The 21,954-nt window shown below is 50.8% G+C and overlaps 1 protein-coding gene across 1 annotated transcript; it reads right to left on the bottom strand.

Moving 5' to 3' along the window:
• Positions 1-313: 313 nt before the first annotated feature.
• fmn2a (formin 2a) lies at positions 314-20,263 on the bottom strand (the record flags this gene model as incomplete). The annotated part of the gene is made up of 7 exons (XM_084470222.1): positions 314-348; positions 596-683; positions 5,208-5,343; positions 7,232-8,088; positions 13,130-13,308; positions 18,094-19,751; positions 19,839-20,263. 7 exons carry the CDS (start codon positions 20,261-20,263, stop codon positions 314-316), a joined length of 3,378 nt encoding a protein of 1,125 aa, XP_084326348.1.
• Between the last annotated feature and the right edge of the window lie 1,691 nt (positions 20,264-21,954).

The following is a 21,954-nucleotide window of genomic DNA, read 5'->3' as shown; positions in this document are numbered from 1 at the left end:
GAGGAGGGGGGGAGGAGGAGGAGGAGGAGGAGGAGGGAGGAGAAGGAGGAGAAGGAAGAGGAGGAAGGAGGAGGAGGAGGAGGGAGGAGAAGGAGGAGGAGGAGGAAGAGGAGGAGGAGGAGGAGGAGGGAGAAGGAGTAGGAGGAGGAGGAGGAGGAGGAGGAGGAGGGGGAGGAGGAGGAGGAGAAGGAGGTGGGGGTGTGCTCGGACATGTGAGGGAGTGCGATATCAGAGAGCAATCAGAGGCCAGCCCTAACAGGGAGACACTCTGCACGCTGAGCACTGCCTGACTGACTCCACTTAACAGTTTAGATTAGCTGGGGGGCGCGAGACGTCCCGACGGGGACACTGGGAACATGTGTACAAGGGGGGCAGGGTGTGAACCAGGGTGGGTCCGACGGGGAATTACTCTGCTCCTGGTTTTGCAAAGGGTTTTTTTTTTTTTTACGTTAAATGTTGACACACAAAAAAACGTGTGAGTGTGTCCTACAAACACTTCCCGTTTCCCTGCCGACATTGTTTTGCCGACATTCATACTACTCAAAAGGTCAAGGTCGTATGACCTTGACCTACTCGCGCAGGCCGCCCTACTCACCGTTGCGGATGTCCTTCATGTCCAGGTGAATGCTGGACATCAGGATCCCCACGGCCTGGGAGCGCTTGTTGCTAAGCAGCTTCGCCACCTGCGCCACAGAGAGTTCCGATAGGCTATTACTATTTACACACGTGTACACACACACACACACACACATCAGAACTCCTTTAACCTCATCAGACAGAACCCCTTTACATTATCATGAACAATACACATCATAACCCCTTTGCCTTATCGGGCAGAAGCCCTTTATCTCAGAACACATCAGAACCCCTTTACCTTGACATACACAGTACACACACAAACCCTTTGACCCCTCAATCATGTATCTTTGTACAAAGGAAAAGAAAAAACCCAAATGGCAAATAGTCCCACAAATAGTATGCAGGATATTAGTGTCTAGTTGAGTTATGATGATCTATGATCTCCTTCAGGGTCACGCAACAATGACACACAGCTAACCTCTTTTTTAACATTATTCATTCGCTGGCCATAGAAAATGTATTTCATGTGTGCAGCGTGGGGTGGGTTCTCACCAACATGACATGTTCTCACATTATGACTCCTCCACTCGCAGCAATGTTACGGCTCCTTTGGTGCACAAAAGCACGCAAACCACCCGATACCACCGCACACAATAGCAAATCGGGCAAATACAGAAGTCACCTTGCATCGCGAGCGACACACTCAAGGACAATCATATCTCGAGATATAATTTGAACAGTGCGAGAGTTGAATAATGGGTCAGTGTCGCGTCTCATGCATAATACAAAATATCTGAGGCGATCCAGGGAACCACAGCCTGGGCTGTGAACGCATACGTCGGCTTTGCAGTAGAAAGCCATCAGTGGCGAGTCGGGGGGGGGGGGGGGGGGAGGAGGGGGGAGGAGGTGGTGCTGCGTGTACGGGGGGATATAGGAAACCAAAGTCTACCACCATCCAGACAGAATGCTTCCACTCAAACCAGATCACACAGACCGCAGGACCTCTAAAGAACACTGGGAGTTGTACTGTGTCAGGGGCTAGCCCCAGTGGCTTTGCTCTCTCCCGGCGCAGCCACAACTTCAAGGGACAAGGGGCCTGTAGCGCGACGAGACGCGCGGTTACTTCCTGCGACGACCCCGCAGGCAGACAGGGAAAAGGGGGGGGGGGGACGGGGGAGGGGGGGGGACGGGGGGGGCTGGAGGAGTCGGTTCCAATGTGAATGAGTTGGGGTTTTTTTTAATCGGTTGACAGGCACATCACATACAGTATATAAAGACTCCCGCTGCACGACTGGACTTTGACGATGTCAGCGAACACTCTTGAATGGATCACTTTGGGTTTGATGCTGTACAAAGTAATAACGGCCGTTTTAACCGTTTTTTTTTGACGATTGACATGAACGTAATTAGAAATTGTATTTGAAATGAGAAACATGTTTTTTTTCGACGATAATATTACAAAACAACAGAATCATCAGAGAAGATTCTCTGTTAAAAGCTTTTGAAATTGCTCAGATCAAAAGCACATGTTTCCTAAGTTTGGGGTTTTGAGGAATCATTTAGGTCACGGCAATCGTCTACAAATCTTGACTGAATGACAAGTTCTGATGACATTATTTGATTAGCGATTCATAGTTTGTTTAAACATTTGCCAAAATGGATTGTCATAGTTCCTACACAACTCTAGATCTCGTTTGGGGGGAAACAAAAATCAGCAAAGATCAATTTGTTCAGCTTAAAATAATCCATGCAACAAGAGAAGGGAGCGAGATTTGCCTTTGAGAATCTTGCAAAAAACTGATGCTGGATCTGTGAAGATAAAAGTTTGCCTTTTTCTTTCTGAAGTGGAGGATCATTAAACGTTTCATCGTAGCGCTTCTTCATATCCCCACAGAGGCCGCTAAAAAATCCTGGCATGGCGTTCAACTCAACTTCAAGAGCACGTATTTCAAAAAAAAAAAAAAAAGCGTTGTGTAAAAGATTGATTCACGGTTCAAATGAGAACCTCACTGAAACAATGCATATAGAAACGTTTATTAGGGGGAAGTCTTTGACAGACCCCAGAGAACAGGGTCAGCCATGGCAGCCTCCTGGTCTCCAGCCCCCCTGGTCTCCAGCCCCCCCTGGTCCCCAGCCCTCCTGGTCCCCAGCCCCCCTGGTCCCCAGCCCCCCTGGTCTCCAGCCCCCCCTGGTCCCCAGCCCCCCTGGTCCCCAGCCCTCCTGGTCCCCAGCCCCCCCTGGTCTCCAGCCCCCCCTGGTCCCCAGCCCCCCTGGTCCCCAGCCCTCCTGGTCCCCAGCCCCCTGGTCCCCAGCCCCCTGGTCTCCAGCCCCCTGGTCTCCAGTCCCCTGGTCCCCAGCCCCCCTGGTCTCCAGCCCCCCTGGTCTCCAGCCCCCCTGGTCTCCAGCCCCCTGGTCTCCAGCCCCCCTGGTCTCCAGCCCCCCTGGTCTCCAGTCCCCTGGTCTCCAGCCCCCCTGGTCTCCAGCACCCCTGGTCTCCAGCCCCCCTGGTCTCCAGCCCCCTGGTCTCCAGCCCCCTGGTCTCCAGCCCCCCTGGTCTCCAGCCCCCCTGGTCTCCAGTCCCCTGGTCTCCAGCCCCCCTGGTCTCCAGCACCCGGTCTCCAGCCGCTCTGAGGGTGAGTTGCTGCTGCTGTTGATGCGTTTCTATGGACTCATTTCTCTCCTCTTGCTCCATTCGATTAGTTTATGAGGACATGTGTGTGCTCAGCTGCAGCGGCTGACGTCAAAACGGACATCAGCACTGTGCTCCAGGCGGAAGGTTTTATGATCCAGACTCCAACACACACGCACAGCGCGCGCACGCACGCACAACGCACACGCACACACACACTCTCTCTCACTGATACACAGACTCACTCACTCTCACACACTGACTCACACATACTCACACTCTCATAGTGTCACACACTGACACGCACAGTTACACACACACACGCACACACACACACACACACACACACACACACACACACACACACAAACGGCTGGGCCCCGTCATGTGATCGGTGTCCTGGAGGAGGCCCACAGCGTCACTGCTGTCGGTGACGCATGGACCGGCCTGGCAGGACGCAACGGTTGACGCTCTTAACAATCGGCTGGAGTGTGTGTCATGAGCTCATCCATGGGAGGGGGGAGGGGCGGGGTGGGGGTGGTACCCTGATGCCCAGGGGGGGTCATCATCCCACACCCATCACCCTTTACCCCTCAGAGATTCTTCAGGCTCATGCCACAACCCGTCTCAGGAGGCTGAGGAGTAGAGGCAGTAGAGGCTGGGTCTGAGAGGACCAGCAGTAGAGGCTGGTTCAGTCTCCTGATCAGGCTGAGGACCAGCAGTAGAGGCTGGGTCTGTCTCCTCATCTGGCTGAGGACCAGCAGTAGAGGCTGGCTCTGTGTCTCCTGACGCCCGTCAGGCTGAGCCCTCCTCATGTCTCTTCATTTTTTATTCTCCTGCCGGCACAGAAACATCTCTCAAAAGCTCCATTAGTCAACGTAAACCAGCGTGCGTTGTTGGTTGCCAGGCCTCTGTTTCCCATCCATCAGTGCCTGGTACTTAGAGGTGTATTAGCCAGGCAAGACCGGCACGCAATTCGCAGTGGCTCCCGGACCGCGTAATTACAAAGTTTACAGTGCAGAGTCCCCCCCCCCCCCCCCGCTGTGCGGATCTGTGTTTCATTGCTGAGGCGGCGGGCGAGTCGGTGTGTTTAGATGACACGCGTTAGTCGTAACATTCCACGTCACATTCCCTTCTGGAATATGAAGTGAATGTCACTTTGAGTCGGAGTATTCGGCAAATCGTCCCATATGTTCCCCCCCCCCCTGTCAAGGAGGGAGGAGTTTTAACTCGGCTCAAACAAGGGAATAACACACAAAAAAAAGGAATGACAGAAAGAGGCGTCTGTGGCGTCCCCCGGAGAAAGGATTCCGGCCCCCGGAATTCAACCGACCGAGTGTGATATAAAGGACATGGGACGGTGCAGCTTACAGTGTGACTGCAAACCTCAGGCCTAGAGAGGAGCGCCAGAAGAGTAACTTCATCACAAATTACAGCTCCCAGGCCTTCCCCTCCTGGCCCCATCGCCCCCCCCCCCCCCCCCCCCCCCACCGCCCCCCTCCGCTCTGTCGACAGTCGTCGCCACGGTGAGGTTTTTCCTCAACCGCACGCGAGCTGCTGGCTCCGTGCCACTGGATGGTCAGAGGGAGGGGAGGGGAGGGGGGGGGGGGGGGAGTCTGGAGGGAGCCAGACCTTACCACACATAATAACTGTCTGGCTGCAGCAGTTCCTCCTGTCAATCAGGAGTCTGGGAGTCACAGGGACTGGGAGGGGGGGGGGAAGGGGGTGGGGGGGTGGGTGGGGGGGGGGCTAATGGAAGAGGGGGAGATGGGAGAGAGGGGGGCTCTGTATGAACCACCACACACACCCACACCTACACAAGAACACACACACACACACACACACACACATACCTTCCCGTGCACACACCCACACCTACACAAGAACACACACACACACCTTCCCGTGCGCACACGCACACGCACACACCTACACAAACACCTTCCCGTGCACACACGCACACACCCACACCTACACACACACACACACAGGAGCGTACCTGCTTGGCCTTGGACTTGCTGATGGTATCCGATATGGGTTTCTTCTTCTCCTTGACGGTACTTTTGGAGAAGAGTTCCACAAAGTCGTTAAAGTCCACCGTGGGCTCCTCAATCTTCTCCCACACCAGAGAGCCGCTGCAGGGGTCTGCAGACGGGGGGGGGGGGGGGGGGGGAGAGCACAACGCACGCAGCATTAGCACTGGCACACCCTTCAGTCACGCGCCACGACGGCTCCTTGTGTCACGTCGGCGTCAGAACACATTTGTACACAGTTGTGCGTTTTTGGTGGTTTTGTGACACATGCTAAAGGGCTCTTTATGGTCCCACCACGTTCAACGCAACGCAAGGACCACGCAGACGCTTCGACGGAGTCGTGAACCTTTATGGTCCGACTGGGTCTGCGTCGGGTCTTAGTGAGCGGGACCGATCACAGCCCCTTGCGGCTGCGTCGCGGAAGGTCGACGGAAAGGTTACAATTTTTGGGAGGCGCACGTCAGACACGTATGTCCTTGGCGACTAGGGAGGCGTCCGGCTCATCTGAGGAGCCATTCATTCACGTATCAATTCTAGAGATACCAGCAGGCAAGTTTCCCCACTGTGGGACTAATAAAGGATTATCTTATTCTTGTCTTATCTTAGACCAGGTGTCTGAGAAACCCAGAGGCTCAGGGCCACAAAAACAAGTGTAATGGCCACAGACAGCCCAAGGGACCAGAACGCTATAGGTAATGAATCGATGCCCTGCTAAACGTATCTCCACGCGTGACTATACAATTCCCCTACTTTCGCTTCGTAGACATCGTACCAAACTTTTAACAAATAAAGTGAGTTAAATCGATCCTGACTCGGCGACCTTCTCTAAAAGAACACGGCAGTTTGCAGTTTGCTTGGGTGTGACGAACGCAGAGTGAGTGTCTTTTCAGAACACAGCACTTTTTACTTTACACACCGAGTTTACACGCAAGAGTCAAAGAGGCTCTCCGCTCATTATGAAGGCTGCAGCTCTGGCACTCAAAGCAATGAGCATGTCCCCTGTTCTATCCATCCTCGACTAAACACGATCACGTTGTTTGTCTCATTATGCTTTCATATGACAGCTAAAGTGTTTGCCTTGACTTTATTGGAGGCATAAGTTATGGAGGTTATTGATATCGACGTATGCACATTTCCCGTATGGGGCCGGGGCATATGGCAAATCGTTATTCACCACAACACCTTGAATTTATTTTCCACTGTAATAATATTGCCATGGCTCTTGGAGAGTGGGGGCCGAGTTTTTCATTGTGAATGGTCAAGTTTCCACGTTCTCGTGAACCCCCTCGCGTACAAAGATTCATGTCTGTCTCCACTTTGCGTGTTCAGCCAAGCATTTTATTTATGTTCTATCTGTAAAGTCTATCACCGGTCATGGAACAAACCTGCGCCTCTCAGACCGTTGACACAGGCTGGCTATCAGATTATATTATGCCACAGCACCGCCCCGCTACAAGTCCCTTAATGATCGAGTTAAGCGATTTTGCAACTTAATGGGTAAAAATGGAAACAGTATGTTTCAAGCCCTCACTTAATTATTTGATGGTATGTTTATACGTTATATTAAAGTACATTATAAGCCATGCCAAGGAGAGGCAGCCCCTCAGTGTGCGTCCTCAAAAGTGTAATGGATACCAGGAACCACGAAGTAAACATGAATACATGAAAAGACATGTTTACGTTAGCCGCTGTTCTGTTGCAGCGTTCGACGCTCACCTTCAGCCCAGTCGGTCTATAGCGTGGTCCTGCGTTGGTTTAATGATCCCTTCATGTGGGCATTTGTTTTGATCAAAGGTTGACATTTCATCTAGCTGGAGGTGTGTAATTTTACTTCATCAAACCCTGATGCTTGATCATGATAAGTCACAGCAAAAACAGCAAAAGACCACAATGCAATCAAAATACCAAAGTAATAGCTAGTTTAATTATGTGTAATTAGAATAGATTATGTAATGTTTTGATGACAGATTTGCGTTTCGTAACTCCTTACTTCTTGGCGTTGAGCTGGATGCGCGTCCAGTAGAGGGGCTTCATGGGTTTGGAGGGCTCCAACACCGCCTTGCCAGGGGCCGCTGCAGGGGCCACCGGGGCGGGCATCGCCCCCGGGGGAGGCGGGGGCCCGAACCCTGGCGGCGGAGGGGGGGGCCCCATGCCCGGGGGTGGAGGTGGAGGAGGCGGGCCCATGCCCGGGGGTGGAGGTGGAGGAGGCGGGCCCATGCCCGGGGGTGGAGGTGGAGGAGGTGGGCCCATGCCCGGGGGTGGAGGTGGTGGTGGAGGTGGGCCCATGCCAGGGGGTGGTGGTGGTGGTGGAGGGGGACCAAACCCGGGTAGGGGTGGTGGTGGTGGTGGTGGAGGCAGATGTGCTTGCCCAGGCAATGGTGGTGGAGGAGGGGGAGGAGGAGGAGGAGGGGGGGCAGCAGCACCACCTGGCAAAGGCGGGGGAGGCGGTGGGGGAGGGAGGGAGAGACCCGGAAGCGGAGGTGGTGGTGGTGGTGGTGGCGGCGGCGGAGGACAGACGCCGCCCACCTGCAGCCCCTTCTGGCAGGTGCACACGAAGCCCCCCGTCGCCGTGGGAACAGCGGGGCTCGGCAAAGGCAGCGGGGCAGGAGCGGAGGGCGAGGTCTGGGCCGAGGCCTCCCGGCTCGTCCTGCCTGCCGTCCCCCCGCCGGCGCCGGCGCCGGTGGGCGGAGCCTCGGGGCGGCCGGCGGGGCCCTCCGCCAGGCGGCCCTGGAGCGCTCGGACCTGCAGCCGCAGCTCGGCCACGGTGCGTTCCAGCAGGGGGGCCGGACGGCCGCCGGCGCCGCCGCCGCCGCCGTCGTCCGAAGGCTTTGACCCGACGGCGTGTGTCTGTGGAGGGGAGGACGACGGATGATGATGAACGTACACGGGAGTGTAAGGACATTTGTTGTTTCTATCAAAAGTCAAAGTCAGATTTATTGTCTTATTACTTCACATGTAGACACAGCAAAAGCACCGGAGAAAATTGTCGTGGCAATTTAACTTTAACAGATATTGCGTCTAGGACAGATGAGATTTCCCACTGCAAAAAAGCACACGATGCATAGGAAAGCAATTATCCTAGGTTTAATGCATGCATACGTTAGACTCCTCTCTAGCAGAGTGAGTCCAGAATACAGTTTGACAGTTTAAGTTATTTATACCGTTTCAGATCCTCCCCATATTGCAGATGTCAATAATCAAATCAAGTAATGTTAATGTAATCAAATCAAGAACACAGAGTTGCCTGTGTTCTTATCAAGCAGAAGAGTGCCTATAAGAGGATGTCTTCTCCTTTGTGACCGGTTTACCCAAGTACGAAGGTCGACACTATTGGTTGACTCTAAGGAAGGTAGGCCGGCGACCCATAGAGAAGGGAAGGTGGGACCGCCGACCACAGCACAAGGGCATTGATGCTGAGGAGGAAGGTGGGACAGCTGACCACAGCACATGGGATAACATTTTGACGACATTGCTCACTTGTGAGGTGGCTGAATCAAGCACAAAGGTCAATGAATAGTCGACTCTGGGAAGGATGGCAAGACAAATACGCCAAGGAAAGAACAAGGCCTAAGTTATAAAATGAAACAACGTGTCGATTTTTCCATCACAAGACGCTTCCCGCTGTCCCACGGTGAACAGATGTGAAGTGATAAGACAAAGACAACAGACAAGGCAAGACGTATCCCGACACAACTAAAAGGAAACATTGAAGTGCACACAGAAGGACATTACTCATGTTAAAAAAAGATAGACAATAAAATATAATACAAATATAAGAGTGTACTATGGACATGTATGAAGTAGCAGCATAGGTTTCTGTGTAATATAATATCATTTAAGTTGTTGTAGTGCAAAAAAGGCGGTCAGTAATATTATTAATTATATCAATTTAAGACAAGTATATTTCATTTGTTCAGCCCGGGTACAGTGTCAAAGGGCCATTGTACGAAGGTATTATTTCTTATCATCATGTGATTATATGTGGAGCTTTTTATGTCCGTCCATCTGGAAAAAAAAAAGATAGTGGGACAGACTGATGGACACACACAGACAGACGGGCGATGTGTCCATCCATTCCATGATCTTGTTTTGCTTTAGAAAGATAATGGGAGGAGTATGGAAGCTGAAGACACAGGCTTTTTCAATTGTGTGGTGTGTGTGTGTGTGTGTGTGTGTGTGTGTGTGTGTGTGTGTGTGTGTGTGTGTGTGTGTGTGTGTGTGTGTGTGTGTGTGTGTGTGTGTGTGTGTGTGTGCGTGTGTGTGTTGCTTTTGAACGTTTTGGTATGAAAGCAGCAGCAGCAGCCAAGGGCTTTGAGGCAAGACCTCAGGAAACAAAAACTAAATACAAAAAAACAATAACCCACCCCCAACACAATCATTTCAGCGGAGCGACCAGTGCACAGTGATCGCTAACCACAAAACATCCAGCATCGAGAGAGCAGCCCGGTAAACTGCGCTATGGTGGGCCGGAGTAAGCAGGGTCAAGGAAGTCCAATCTGTCCGCAATCCATCAGACTCCTGGCTCCAGACTGCTTGGTTTCGCGATGGAGGGGAACAACGGGGAAGGGATGCGGTCCACAGGGAGTCTCCATTCCTGGACGTATAGCTGTACAAACCTCCTAGCGTGACTCACGGAGGGCTTGTTTCTCCAAGGCTTTCCTTGACGCGCGGTGGTGAAAGGTGGTCACTGTATTGTGAAGCGACGTGCCAACAGAACGGTTGTGCGAGACAAGCCTGCCCTCTCGTGGCCGGACTGTGGCATTGCACCACTCGGTTTATTTAGACAGAAATGCGTGATTTTTTTTGTTTGGATAGGTTTAAAGAACTATCAGTATCACCAGAATCAACAGAAAAACCAACACTCACACTCACACAAAAAACAGAAAAACAACCGTTTGTATAATGTCAATGGGATTGGTAACCACAAAGCTCCACAAAAAAAAAAAAAGAAAAAAGGCTACCTGGCAGTTTATTCCTCCTGGTGTTTTGATGCTGGATGGCGGGAACCCCTGTTGTGTTCTCCCGGGTTTCCTCCCGCCGTACAGCTCCCAGAGATGGCCGGGCACCTGAAGACCCAGAGCTGCCCACGTGTACAGCTGCTCCTCCTGGTGTGGGGGGGGGGGGGGGGGGGGGGTTTGGGAAGAAACAGAGAAGGGAAGCAGTGACGTTGACCATGGTGATTTGGCTTGGATCATTTGTTTGCTGTCCGTGGAGCCTGTCAATTAATGTGAAGAAAGAGCTGCTTGGGTACGATCGGAATGCAATTTATGAAAGGAAGCCGGTCGTAAGTGCAATATATCATACCCCTTTAACTTATGTAAGCTTGACATCTGCTATACTATTTATATTTATTTATTCCATTGCATTCGGCTGGGTCTTATTTATTTTTACTTTGATTTTTTTTGTGCCACATCTGATTAAACCGCTCCGAAACAAATGAATGATTTCTCTCCAAAGTCGAAGGGGAACATTATCAATCAAAACAAAAAAAACAACAACAATAACAACAACAAAACAGAAACCAAACCTTACTAAATTAATCTTCTAACATTTGTAGATGGCAGACCATATATCAACAAAATATCTGATGGTATTATTTCTTAGGGGACATTTTTTTTAAATATTCACATTTAGCCTATTCTTATCCTGGTATATGTATTACTGTATTAAATGATTGGGCAGTAGCCAACATGCCCAATGGTTTACTATGACGTGTTTTAAGCTTTGGGTTAACCAGCCAAAAGCATCTGAATTAGGCTCCTCAAACAGGGAATCATTCTGTATTGTATTGATATCCCATTGATTATGGTATTAAGTATTTAGAGAGACCCCCTGCAGAGAGAGAGGTCATGTCACAGCCTATCAGATCGTCTTGAGACTACTTAGAAACCGTCTGAAAAAGAAGAAAGAAACACAGACTATCCCTGGGAAACGGGGACGTCTGGTCACCCTATCCCATTCGTTCTTGGTTAGCCAGAAATTCTTGGTAATTCTTATCTTTAAGCAATTACTGAATTAACCAATCAGAGTATGGCACATGGCGCATGACATGTTGTCAACAAGAGTTGTTGTTCTGAACCAGAGCACTCCTACTGAAAGTTTAGCTTCAACTTCAGTTGGTTACGTTGGATCCTTTAGATGATTTATTTTTTTTTCTCTCAACACAAACGTGGAAGTGCCACAACTGTACCATCATGTATAAAGGGAAATAATAAATACTGAATAATAACAGTGAGACTAAATATGGAAGGACGGAAGCCATGGTTGTGAATGTTGACTACAACATTCACCATTGCTGGTTGCTTTTTGTGAGCAGGCCGGGTTCAGCATCCTGAGTGTCAGATGCTATTTGTTCCAGTGGAAGAGATGGCCCCGCGGGTGATGTTTTATTTTGTCTCTGCCAGGACAAAACCTCGCATCTAGCAGACCCCAGACAACCTAAGCTATTAAACCTGACCCTCGGCCACTCAGACAAGCAGTCCAAAGTTCAGTCCAAAGTCCGTGACGGCTAGGTATAAACAGGGCCAGTGGAGTGGGCTCTCTGACCCTGTACACTGGTGAACTTTCAGCAGGGTAAGAGCAGACTGAGCCCTAAGCACGCTTGCATAACACAGCGGGCAGATGGTCTGCACAAGCAGGCTGGGTTAAGAGAGACTAAGTGAGTATTTCAGGGTTTGTTATTATGGCAACCATGCATGGAAGTGCCTGGGAACGCACGCTTCCACATGACTTTGTGTGTTTGCGCGCATGCAGTCCCCATTTGATCATGTGCACGGTAATGCAAGTGCACACGGTGTGTGTGTGTGTGTGTGTGTGTGTGTGTGTGTGTGTGTGTGTGTGTGTGTGTGTGTGTGTGTGTGTGTGTGTGTGTGTGCGTGTGCGTGCGTGAGTGCGTGCGTGCGTGCGTGCACGCCAATCCCAGAAGAGTTATGTAACCAGTGACTAAAGCCCATCTGTTCGACTCGAAATCAGCTTAAATGGCCCAAAAATAATGTCCAGCACAGCCCTTTAAACACATTCAACGCTCGAAATAGCTCAAAGGAATGAGATGATATCGATATCCTAAATGCAGAGAGATCCTTAAATCGGATGCCATTACACATATAAACAGGCTTTTTAAAATAGGTTATTCATTTCACAATTAGGTATTAAGTAGAGCCTGACCCATACTGGATTTTAGTGGCGGGGGACGATATTAGGGAGTAAATAATTACCAATATCAATTTATCGACCGGCATTCAACATATTCTGTATATATATATATCGGCCGTTATTCAATATATATGTCCTGGGGGATTTTCTGCTGCTTACCCTGTAGCAATGCTTTGGGCCTACGGACCATCAGGTTCAAATCATGAGGTAAAGGAACCAACCCACTGTATCAGTAGGAGCTACTGACCTTCCCACACAACATGATTTAAAAGAGTTGGGAGCGTTTACCTGGATTTGCTCGGTTAAAGCATTTAGAGGTTCAACCACCACAGAAGAGGGTTAATAAAAGAGGTAATTACAAATATAAATCAAAATGATAGGCCGATATTAGCCGATAAAATCAACCGATATATATTGGTCGGGTTCTAGTATTAAGTGCACATCCAATCCCTCCTAAAGCCCAGTTCAGCTATACATGTAATAAAACCTGTGTGGCCCTGGTGAGGTGTGGTGCCTGGGAAATACTGTAAACACAACGGGATCGCTTTAATGTCCTAGTCGATGAACATTTTACGCGATGTGTGTACACCATCACCCCTGTGCTAATAAAAGCAATGCGCTCATGTCGATCTACCCAGTTGTTACCCATCTGTACTTCCTGGTGTGTACATTACAAAGACGTGGCAGGCCGTCAACACCGTCCCTAAATCACGTTAACGATCACAGGGCTTCTTACGCTGAAGCCGGCCGCCGTCGGGGTGTCCTCCGTGCCGGCGATCGGCTCCACTAGGGCGGCCCCGTCGCTGAAGGGCTGCAGGAGGCCCAGGCGCAGCATGTGGTGGCACAGCTCTCTGGCCTCTTGCCCCGCGGACACGCCCTCCGCCTGGGGCCGCAGCCGTTCCAGAAGAGTCCGGCCTGCAGGGGGGGGGGGGGGGGAGGGGGGGGGCAGAGAGACAGAGGCTTAAGGCTAGGGCTGCTCGATTATGGAAAAAAAAAATCATAATCACGATTATTTTGGTCAGTATTGAAATCTCGATTATTCTTGAGTTTGGAAACATGATGCGTTTATTCATAATTTCTCTCGAACTCGAAAACTTTTTAAATGAGAAATTTCCCCTTAAAAAAATACACAAAATGGTCAAATAGAAAATGAAGTCCAGATATGAATCCAGCTGTTCTGCAATTTCTATAAAAAAAAGAAAAATTGAAAAAATTTGAAAAAAAAATCAAAATAAAAAAATCGTTTCAACTCGATTATATTAGTTTGCTGATCGTTTCACTCTGAAATCGAAATCGCGATCAAAATTCGATTAATCGCCCAGCCCTACTTAAGGCTTCGTTACGGTTCCACGTCGACACCACGCAAGGGGGCCTTACGGACCCATTACGACGTAATGGGTCCACAAGGAGGGTCCGCAAGGACGTAATCATTACGTCCTTGCGGACCCTCCTTGCGTCCACAGCGAGGGCCTGACGTGCGCCTCCCATAACATTTTAACCTTGCGTCGAGGCGACACAACAGCAAGGGCTCTGATTGGTCCGCTTACTAAACCAGACGCAGAACCAAAACAGGTTCATCGAAGCGACTGCGTGGTAATTGCGTTGCGTCAACGTGGAACCATAATTAAGCCTTTAGAGAGACAGACCTCAGAGGGAGAAGGCCCAGAGTGAGGGACCAAAAGAGACCGGGAGAGAGGACACAGTAGGGGGGGGGGGGGGGGGGGGGGGTGGGGTGGAACTAGAGAGGAGACAGTGATAACATTAAATAACAGACAAACAAACACAAGGGTAGGGGGAAAGAGCAAGGGCAATACATAGGTCGTTACCACCATGAGACAGACAGACAGACAGAGAGACAGACCAGACAGGCAGACAGACAGACCAGACAGGCAGACAGACAGACAGACAGACAGACAGACAGACAGACCAGACAGGCAGACAGGCAGACAGGCAGACAGACAGACCAGACAGGCAGACAGACAGACAAATCTCTCCTGTCTAACGAGATCTGCTCTTCTGTCTGAAGGGCAGCAAATAGGCTGAACAAACTTGTCTTGTCAAACAAGATCAGTCTCTCCCACCAATCTACCGATGCACATCCAGCATCTCCAGCAAGGGCAAGGTCGGCATCGCCAACATCTAGTGAGGAGGTCATGGCCTACTTAGCACACTAACGGACGCTGTCCTATATTTATACATTTAGATGGGGTTTTTTTGCAAACAAGATTAAACATGTCAATAGTGCAGTGGCGATTCTAGACCGGTTTTAATGGGGGGGCCGAGATGGGGCCGGCTTTTCTGTTAGAGGGGCGTTGGATCGCGGACGAGCGCTATTGCGGGCGCGATTGTTGACGGGGGGTGGGGTTGGCTCGTTCGGGGGGGGGCCACAGGGGGGGCCGGACTCAGAGTTACGGGGGCACTGGCCCTCCCTGTGGCCCCCCCTAGAACCGCCACTGCAATAGTGAAACACGTGCATTTGACCAAACAAGTGGTAGAGGTTGTTAGTCGAACCCAGATGTTCCTTCCAGAGATGTGATAATGAAACGGCCGCATGTGGAAGAGCTCTCCGGCATTGAAATGTTAAGCAGGGATACAAAACAAGACATGTGCTAATTGCTTTGCCCTGCGGATTGACTAGATACGACTAAAAATACATCAAACACAACATCCTAATTGACACTATCCATTCAGCGATGAGCCACTGCATTGGAGATGCCCACTAAAGAGCACATAGTGAGTGGCCAAGCTAGGCAATTTTTCTAAACAATGACATTGGCTACTTTTCCATTCACCATCGAGGGTGAGAACGCTGCCTCAAAGGTCTGCTCACCTCGGGGGAACCTGCTGAGGGAAAACAAACCATTATAGAATGGAGATAATGGATGCCATTATTGATACCGCCTGCTAGGACCGCCAGTGGAGAGATATGCTATAAATGGTCACGTTTGAGCTGCAGAAAGCAGCAGACATGCAAACAGAAAACAATGCCAGGCCACTGACATCCAAAGAGGTAGACAAACTAATCACACAAAACACTCATATACATATATAAATATGAATACAGCTTGATTAAGTGGTATCTTACAAATAAATGTATGCGTCGTACAATAACACAAGTGCATAAATTCTTGCTAGAATGGTGAATGCGAGCTACTCTCTGGCAGAGTGCAGCTGAACACGACCGGGCTCTAAAGCAGACCGTTCCACTGAGCTATTGTGGGGCGAGACCGCGCTAACCCATTAGCCTGAGTGGAGGACGCCTCGGGTGAAAGAGGATCAGACACTAAAAGCAGTCCGTCCCCAGGCCCTCGGCTGCGTTGATAGTATGACTTTGTGCCACATACTGTAATGGACAGACAAAGACCGCATCCCCCCTAAGGTCAGAGGGAAGAATTGTGAGGGATAATAATTGCTATAATCTCATTGTTGTAATCTTTGTTATAATCTGTGTTAGGGCTTCACAGGGGATATTCTGGGTTTTCTGTCATCCCCGACAGCAGACGACAGCACACGAGGCACTGGTAGAAGCGGGGGGAAACTTCAACTGGGAAATAGCAGGAGCTAGAAATGGAAAAGGTGTTGAGGCAAAAATAGCCCCTCTAACAAGTTTCTGGTACAATTCACTGGGAGAAAGTGTGAAAGACTGAGCCGATGACAATGACTGAGCCAATGACAAAAAAGTGTTGGTTCATGGGGATGTAAGATATGGTGTCAATAAACAGAAACGGGATGAATTCACAATCGTTTGTAGACCAAGACCCACTCATGGCATTGAAACAAAGATTCCACCAAACATTAATTTAAAAAAAAAATACTTCAGCCTCCATTACATTGCTTTTCCAAAAGAAAGCTTTGGTGAAGCACTAGACTTCAAAATAAATAATAGAATGTCCCCAGCTATAGAAGAATAAGCCTAGCACACTACTGGTCTTAGCAGCAAAGCCCCACTATATTTAGAACAGAAATGTCAAATCACTTCTCGCAGTTTCCTTCTAGGGGGGAAAAAGGCACACATGAACACGCCCGCACGCACACGCACACGCACACACACACACACACTTAATCAGTGTTTGGAAAATCGTCTTCTCCAGAGTCCTGTGTCACACTCAGTCAGTTTAAGCTTTTTTTCCACTTTCTTGTGGAACACACAGTTGTGTGTGGTGTGACCGGGCCCACGTGCTGAATGGATCAGAGTCACATGAAACATTGAACCGGTTAGTGTCAGTCCAGAGGGTCGCTTGGACAACAACAACAACAAGACTCCAGCGTTGCGTTTGCAATGCAGCACTCTAGATAGAACGAGGTAGAAGAAGATGGAGATATCGGAGATCGCATCTCTGCCCTACAATGGCGTGTGGCTTCAGGAAACCCATTGTGAATTTGGTTTTGTCATGTTGTGTATTTATTTAAACGTCACTTGTTGTCTGTTGGGGGAGGGAGAGGGAATGCTAGAGAGTGGTGAAGAGAGATTGCTAGAAAGAGAGAGAGAGAGAGAGAGAGAGAGAGAGAGAGAGAGAGAGAGAGAGAGAGAGAGAGAGAGAGAGAGAGAGAGAGAGAGAGAGAGGAAGAGATGTGTGTGCAGGGCATCCCATAGCTGGCTTTGGGCGCTAAGTAATGCTGTCAGCTGCTTTATGAGCACACACACACGCAGACAGTAGGGAGCAGCTGAGCTCCTGACACTCAGCCCAACAGACACGAGGACAGGCCGACATTGTGTTTTCATAAAGGCGGGCCTTTGTTTTCAGACGAAACATCACCGCGAAGACCCTCAAATGCTTTGTCTGCCGTTCCTGTGTCACTGTCACTGTCACACACACACACACACACACACACACACACACACACACACACACACACACACACACTCTGTCAGAAATTAGAAATCAGAAATTATTTTGTATTATATTATTGGCTCTGACACGGTTTGGTGAATAATTAGGGTTGATTCATTGACATAATAATTTAGACCAGGGGTGTCAAACGTACGGCCCGCGGGCCTAATCCGGCCCGCCAGATAATATCTAATGTCTATCAGAACTGGCCCGCCGGCATATCGCATTTCAGCGTTAACGCGTTGACGCGCGGTAACCCTGGTGCGTCAACTCCGGCAGCCCGTAATCCCGTACCCCCCCCCCCGTCAACAATTCCGCCCGTGGACCCTGTTATAATGTGATGTCCCCAATTAATGTAAAGCAATTGGCCCGCCGGCATATCGCATTCCAGCGTTAACGCGTTGATGCGCGTCTTGGCGCGGTAACCCTGGCACGTCAACTCCGACAGATCTCAACCCAATCCTCCCCCCCCCCGCGCCAACAACTCCGGCCAAGACTTCAATTTTGGCCCACTGTACAGTTTGAGTGTAACACCCCTGATTTAGACTTTCCATCAAAGTTATAACGTAACAATGTCCTCGTGTAATAGGCTCTTTATATTATAACGCAAAAGAGACAGGGGCACATTTTAAGAAATTAAATGCCTCTCTCCACTAGACACGTTACACTCCTACACTCATCGACTCTTATGATTCGTATGATTTATTCATTACATTATTGGTTTGAGCGTCGTGCCGACATGATGGAAGTCAATGAAAAACTAAATAGGGAACAGCGGTACAACAGATCCGGATCCACAACGAGAGGAATGTGTGCAATTGCTTCAGAGCGTGCCACAAGTGGGAAGCGGAAGAATTACGGGACTCACCGGAGAAAACGTCCAGGAAGGACCCCGAGGAACTGGAGCTCTTGTGCGCTCGGCCGTGCGCCCTCTTGGAGCCCAGGGTCCAGTACGCGCCGGCCGGTTGACTTCTCCTGGCCGACCCGTCAACCCCTTCCTGGCCGGACCTCAGCTCGTCCAGATCTCTGGACCAGTCTGCGGCGCCGGCGCTGGGAGGCCCCGCCACTGAGCAGGACCTCTGCCGGCGGGCCCTCAGACTCGGATCGTGTACTACTACTATGGCAGCGTCGTCCTCCGTCCTCCTGGGCACCTGGGGGCTGGTGAAGGGGGAGCTGACCGGCGAGGTGAGCTGCCTGGTGGTGGTCTTGACGTACGACGGGTGGATGGGCGGATAGAGCTTCACCCCCCCGGAGGACGCCAAGGAGGACTTCCGTCTCCGGGCGGCCCCCGGCGGCGGGCTCCCCGGCGACACGGATTGGTGGCTCTTGCGTCGATCCAGAGACAGGTAGTCCCGCCTTCCCGCCGCCGGCTCGTCCTCCTCTTCCCTGGTCAGAGTCAGGTCGAGGCTGCTTGCGCTCTTGGGCGGTCCCGCGAGCGCGCCAGTCGAGGGGGCTAAAAGCAAATCGGGAAGGCACGCGTCCACGCGGTGGGACGCCATGATGTCCCCTGGCTCGAGAAACACCGGGCTAAGGTCCTGGGAGTCCTCGGCGCTCTCGAAGGAGGCGTACGCAGTCGTGTCGAGCAAACTGAAAGCGCTGTCCGTCTTTTGAAAGAGGCCGCCACTGATTGTCTCTGCGTCTACAGCCGGGGACGAGCAAGGGCCGCGCTCGCTCGGAGGGCCTGGTTCGGAGGGGTCTCTCGAAAGGGATGGCCTCTGGGCGGTTGGCTCGGTTTCCACTCGACCGATTTGGTCTTCGGCATTTGCGTGACAGGGCAGGGTAGCGGCGGGGTGCGCTTCGACGCGTGGGACGGGTGAAGGGGGAGACGTCGACTCTGTTTCAGAAGCAGCGGGCCCCTTGGTCAGCGGGTTTGGGTTGTCCCCCGTCGTCGGCCCAAAGCGCTGCTGCCTGATGGTCAGCTCGATGTCCGACAGGAGGTCCTCGTGGTCCGCCACCGCCGAGTGGAAACTGTAGAGGTCGGGGTCCGACGCCGAGCTCGTCTCCCTGTCCCCGTCGTCCGCCATGGACCCGTTTCTGTCCAGACTGTCGTCTGAGATCGTGCCAATGTCGTCGGTGGACAGACTGCTTTCCAAATTGGCACCAGGGTCTGTTTTATCAACGTCGGACCTGTTGATGTCCAACATGTCCTCCTTGGAGAGGCCCTTCGCCCTGGAGAAGCTCTTTCTGATCCTCATGCTGGAAAACACAGAACCCTTCGACTCTTTCTTCTTGGGGACGTTTTCCGCCCCTGCTCCTTTGCTCGCGGCGCTCAGGGGTGTCTTCGGTTTTTTGCTCACCTCCACCACCTTGCCGTCGGCTCCCCTGTCCCCGTCGCAGGCCGGATCCCCACCGCCGGGACCTCTTCCCCCTGCCTTCTTCTGCTTCGCCTCCTGGTTCCCCATAGTCCTGAGGAGGCGCACGCCTTTGGCAATCAGGCCATGCTGCTGGAAACGAGCCTGGGCAGAGTCGACCCCCTCCTGGGCAGTGACTAACAACGCAGAACCTCTCCTGATGAAGCTCTGCCGCCTACGTCCCGCCGCGGGAGCCTGAGAGGCGGATGATGATGCTGCTGCTGCTGCTGCTGCTGCTGCTGCTGCCTCTGCCTCTGCCGACGAGAGGTGGAGACTGGCGCCGGCAGTCACCGTCTCCCTACCACTCAGCGCTCCATCTCCCTCCCTCCCCGGCTTAGCCACGCTCGCTCGCTCATCCCTGCTCTCTCGCTGCCCCTCCCGCTTCGGCCGTTCAGCGGTCTTGCATAACGGGCTGCTGGTGGAGCGCGCCAGGCGAGGATGCTGCTGCGGTGGCACCGCCCCCGCCCCCGCCCGGTCGCCGCCGGCGGGCTCGGACCACTGCTGCTGTCGGGACGAATCCTGCTCTGGGATGTGTGGCTGCCGCGGCGCGGGGAGCAGCTGCGCGGAGTGCTGCTGCCTGTGGAGGAGGTTGGATACACTGCTCTTTCTCCTGCCTCTGAACGTGGTGCTGAAGAAGCTCTCCTTGAGGAAGGGCACCTGCGTCTCCACCGTCTTGATGCTCTGCATGATGTCCTGCGGTCTCTCTCTCTCTCGGGGTTCACTGGACAGGCTATAATTAGTGGGAGGGTAATGGGGAAGGCATTGATTACCGGTTTGTTTATACTTTGACCTGATAAAAAGGGGAGAGCAGAGAAGAGGGGAGGATACAGACTCATTAAAAATACATCGGTTTTCCGGGATTTGATATGGCATTTAGTATTCTGTTTAGCTTTCCCTTTTTTTTTTTACTGATTAAATGACAAGCTATGCCTATTTGTCAACTAAACATAACAAATATCTGGTACTCTGTGCTTGTGTGTGCGTGTGACATGCGGTAGTCTCTCAATTTTTCTCTCTGTCTTTAATGACTTTTCATTGGTGGCCTAAACAAGTTAAAGTTAAAAAACAAAGTTTACCCTGATTGTTTAAGGTCTAAAAAAGCGAATGTACCCTTGAGGTTCACTATTGTACTACTTGGTGCAATGTGGACGAGCCATTTGCAAAGCCATCTACTAATGACATCACACTTGGGAGTGTCAAACCAGATGTTTGATAGATAGATAGATAGATCGGACAATTACTACTATCAAAAGGTTTGCATAACCTCCTAAAGGCTGGTAATGGTTCAACGGTCAGTCACCTACTCATTAGGCTTTGATGACCTTTGTGTAAATGCGTGGTCAGGTTCTCCTTTAAAACGTACCCACTGTAAAAAGTTGGTCAAATGTAGCTATGACTTTATTGATTATTGAGCTTTCTTTTCATTGAGGTGAACGGTGTCCAGCCACAGTTCACTGGTCTACACGTCACTCCTGAAGACACCTTTTCATTAATAAACCCTTTTCACAGGAAAAACACAGGGGTAGCTCATAATGGTTCTGCCCCAGGGTTCCAGGGGACTAGACTAAACACAACACACTGACCGGGGTCCCAGGGGCTAGACTAAACACAACACACTGACCAGGGTTCCAGGGGCTAGACTAAACACAACACACTGACCAGGGTTCCAGGGGCTAGACTAAACAACACACTGGCCACGGACCCTCTTCTCTGACCCCGGTCATGGCACTGCGAACAGGTGTAGCCCCGAGACCGTGGTCGTTTTACACACCTGAATTCCGAAGATATGGTCCAGTTCAGAAGTTAATTTGTTGTGTTTTTCATTTGGTTCGGTGTGCGTTCACACCAGACTTTGCCCAGCGAACCAAATAAAACGATAGAGACATGTCACGCTGTTGAACGAGTTGCTCGTCTAATGGAAATTAAATCCCAGGGAAACTCACAACGTTCCCTGCTGCGGACAACAATAATAATGCAGCAGTAGCAACAACGTTGTGCGCTGTTGGATTCTTTCGTCTTGCTTTTAATGGTGTTCCTAAAAACCTTTTGGGTGTGATCCGCGCCCAATACGGGAAGCGAACCAAGAATGTGCGCAACATCGAGTGAAGTTGGGCAATGAGACGGTTAAAGTAAGGCGACCAGATTTCTGAAATTAAAATCGTGGACATTTGAGGTTTGGCAGTCCATAAATCAACTTCATATTTGATTGTTTGTGAAATAAAAAAAAAGTAAATGAAACAAAGACATACTGACATTAAGCCTATTTAATTATTATCAAGGTAGGCCTATATGTTGTATTGTGGTAAATGATTGGGCAATAGCCTACATTCCCTGTGGTTTACTATGATGAGTTTTAAGCTTTAGTAAACCAGACCAAA

This window comes from Micromesistius poutassou, assembly GCF_964030765.1.
Source record: "Micromesistius poutassou genome assembly, chromosome: 7".
Taxonomy (NCBI): Eukaryota; Metazoa; Chordata; class Actinopteri; order Gadiformes; family Gadidae; genus Micromesistius; species Micromesistius poutassou.
This window is presented reverse-complemented; position numbering and strand designations above follow the sequence as displayed.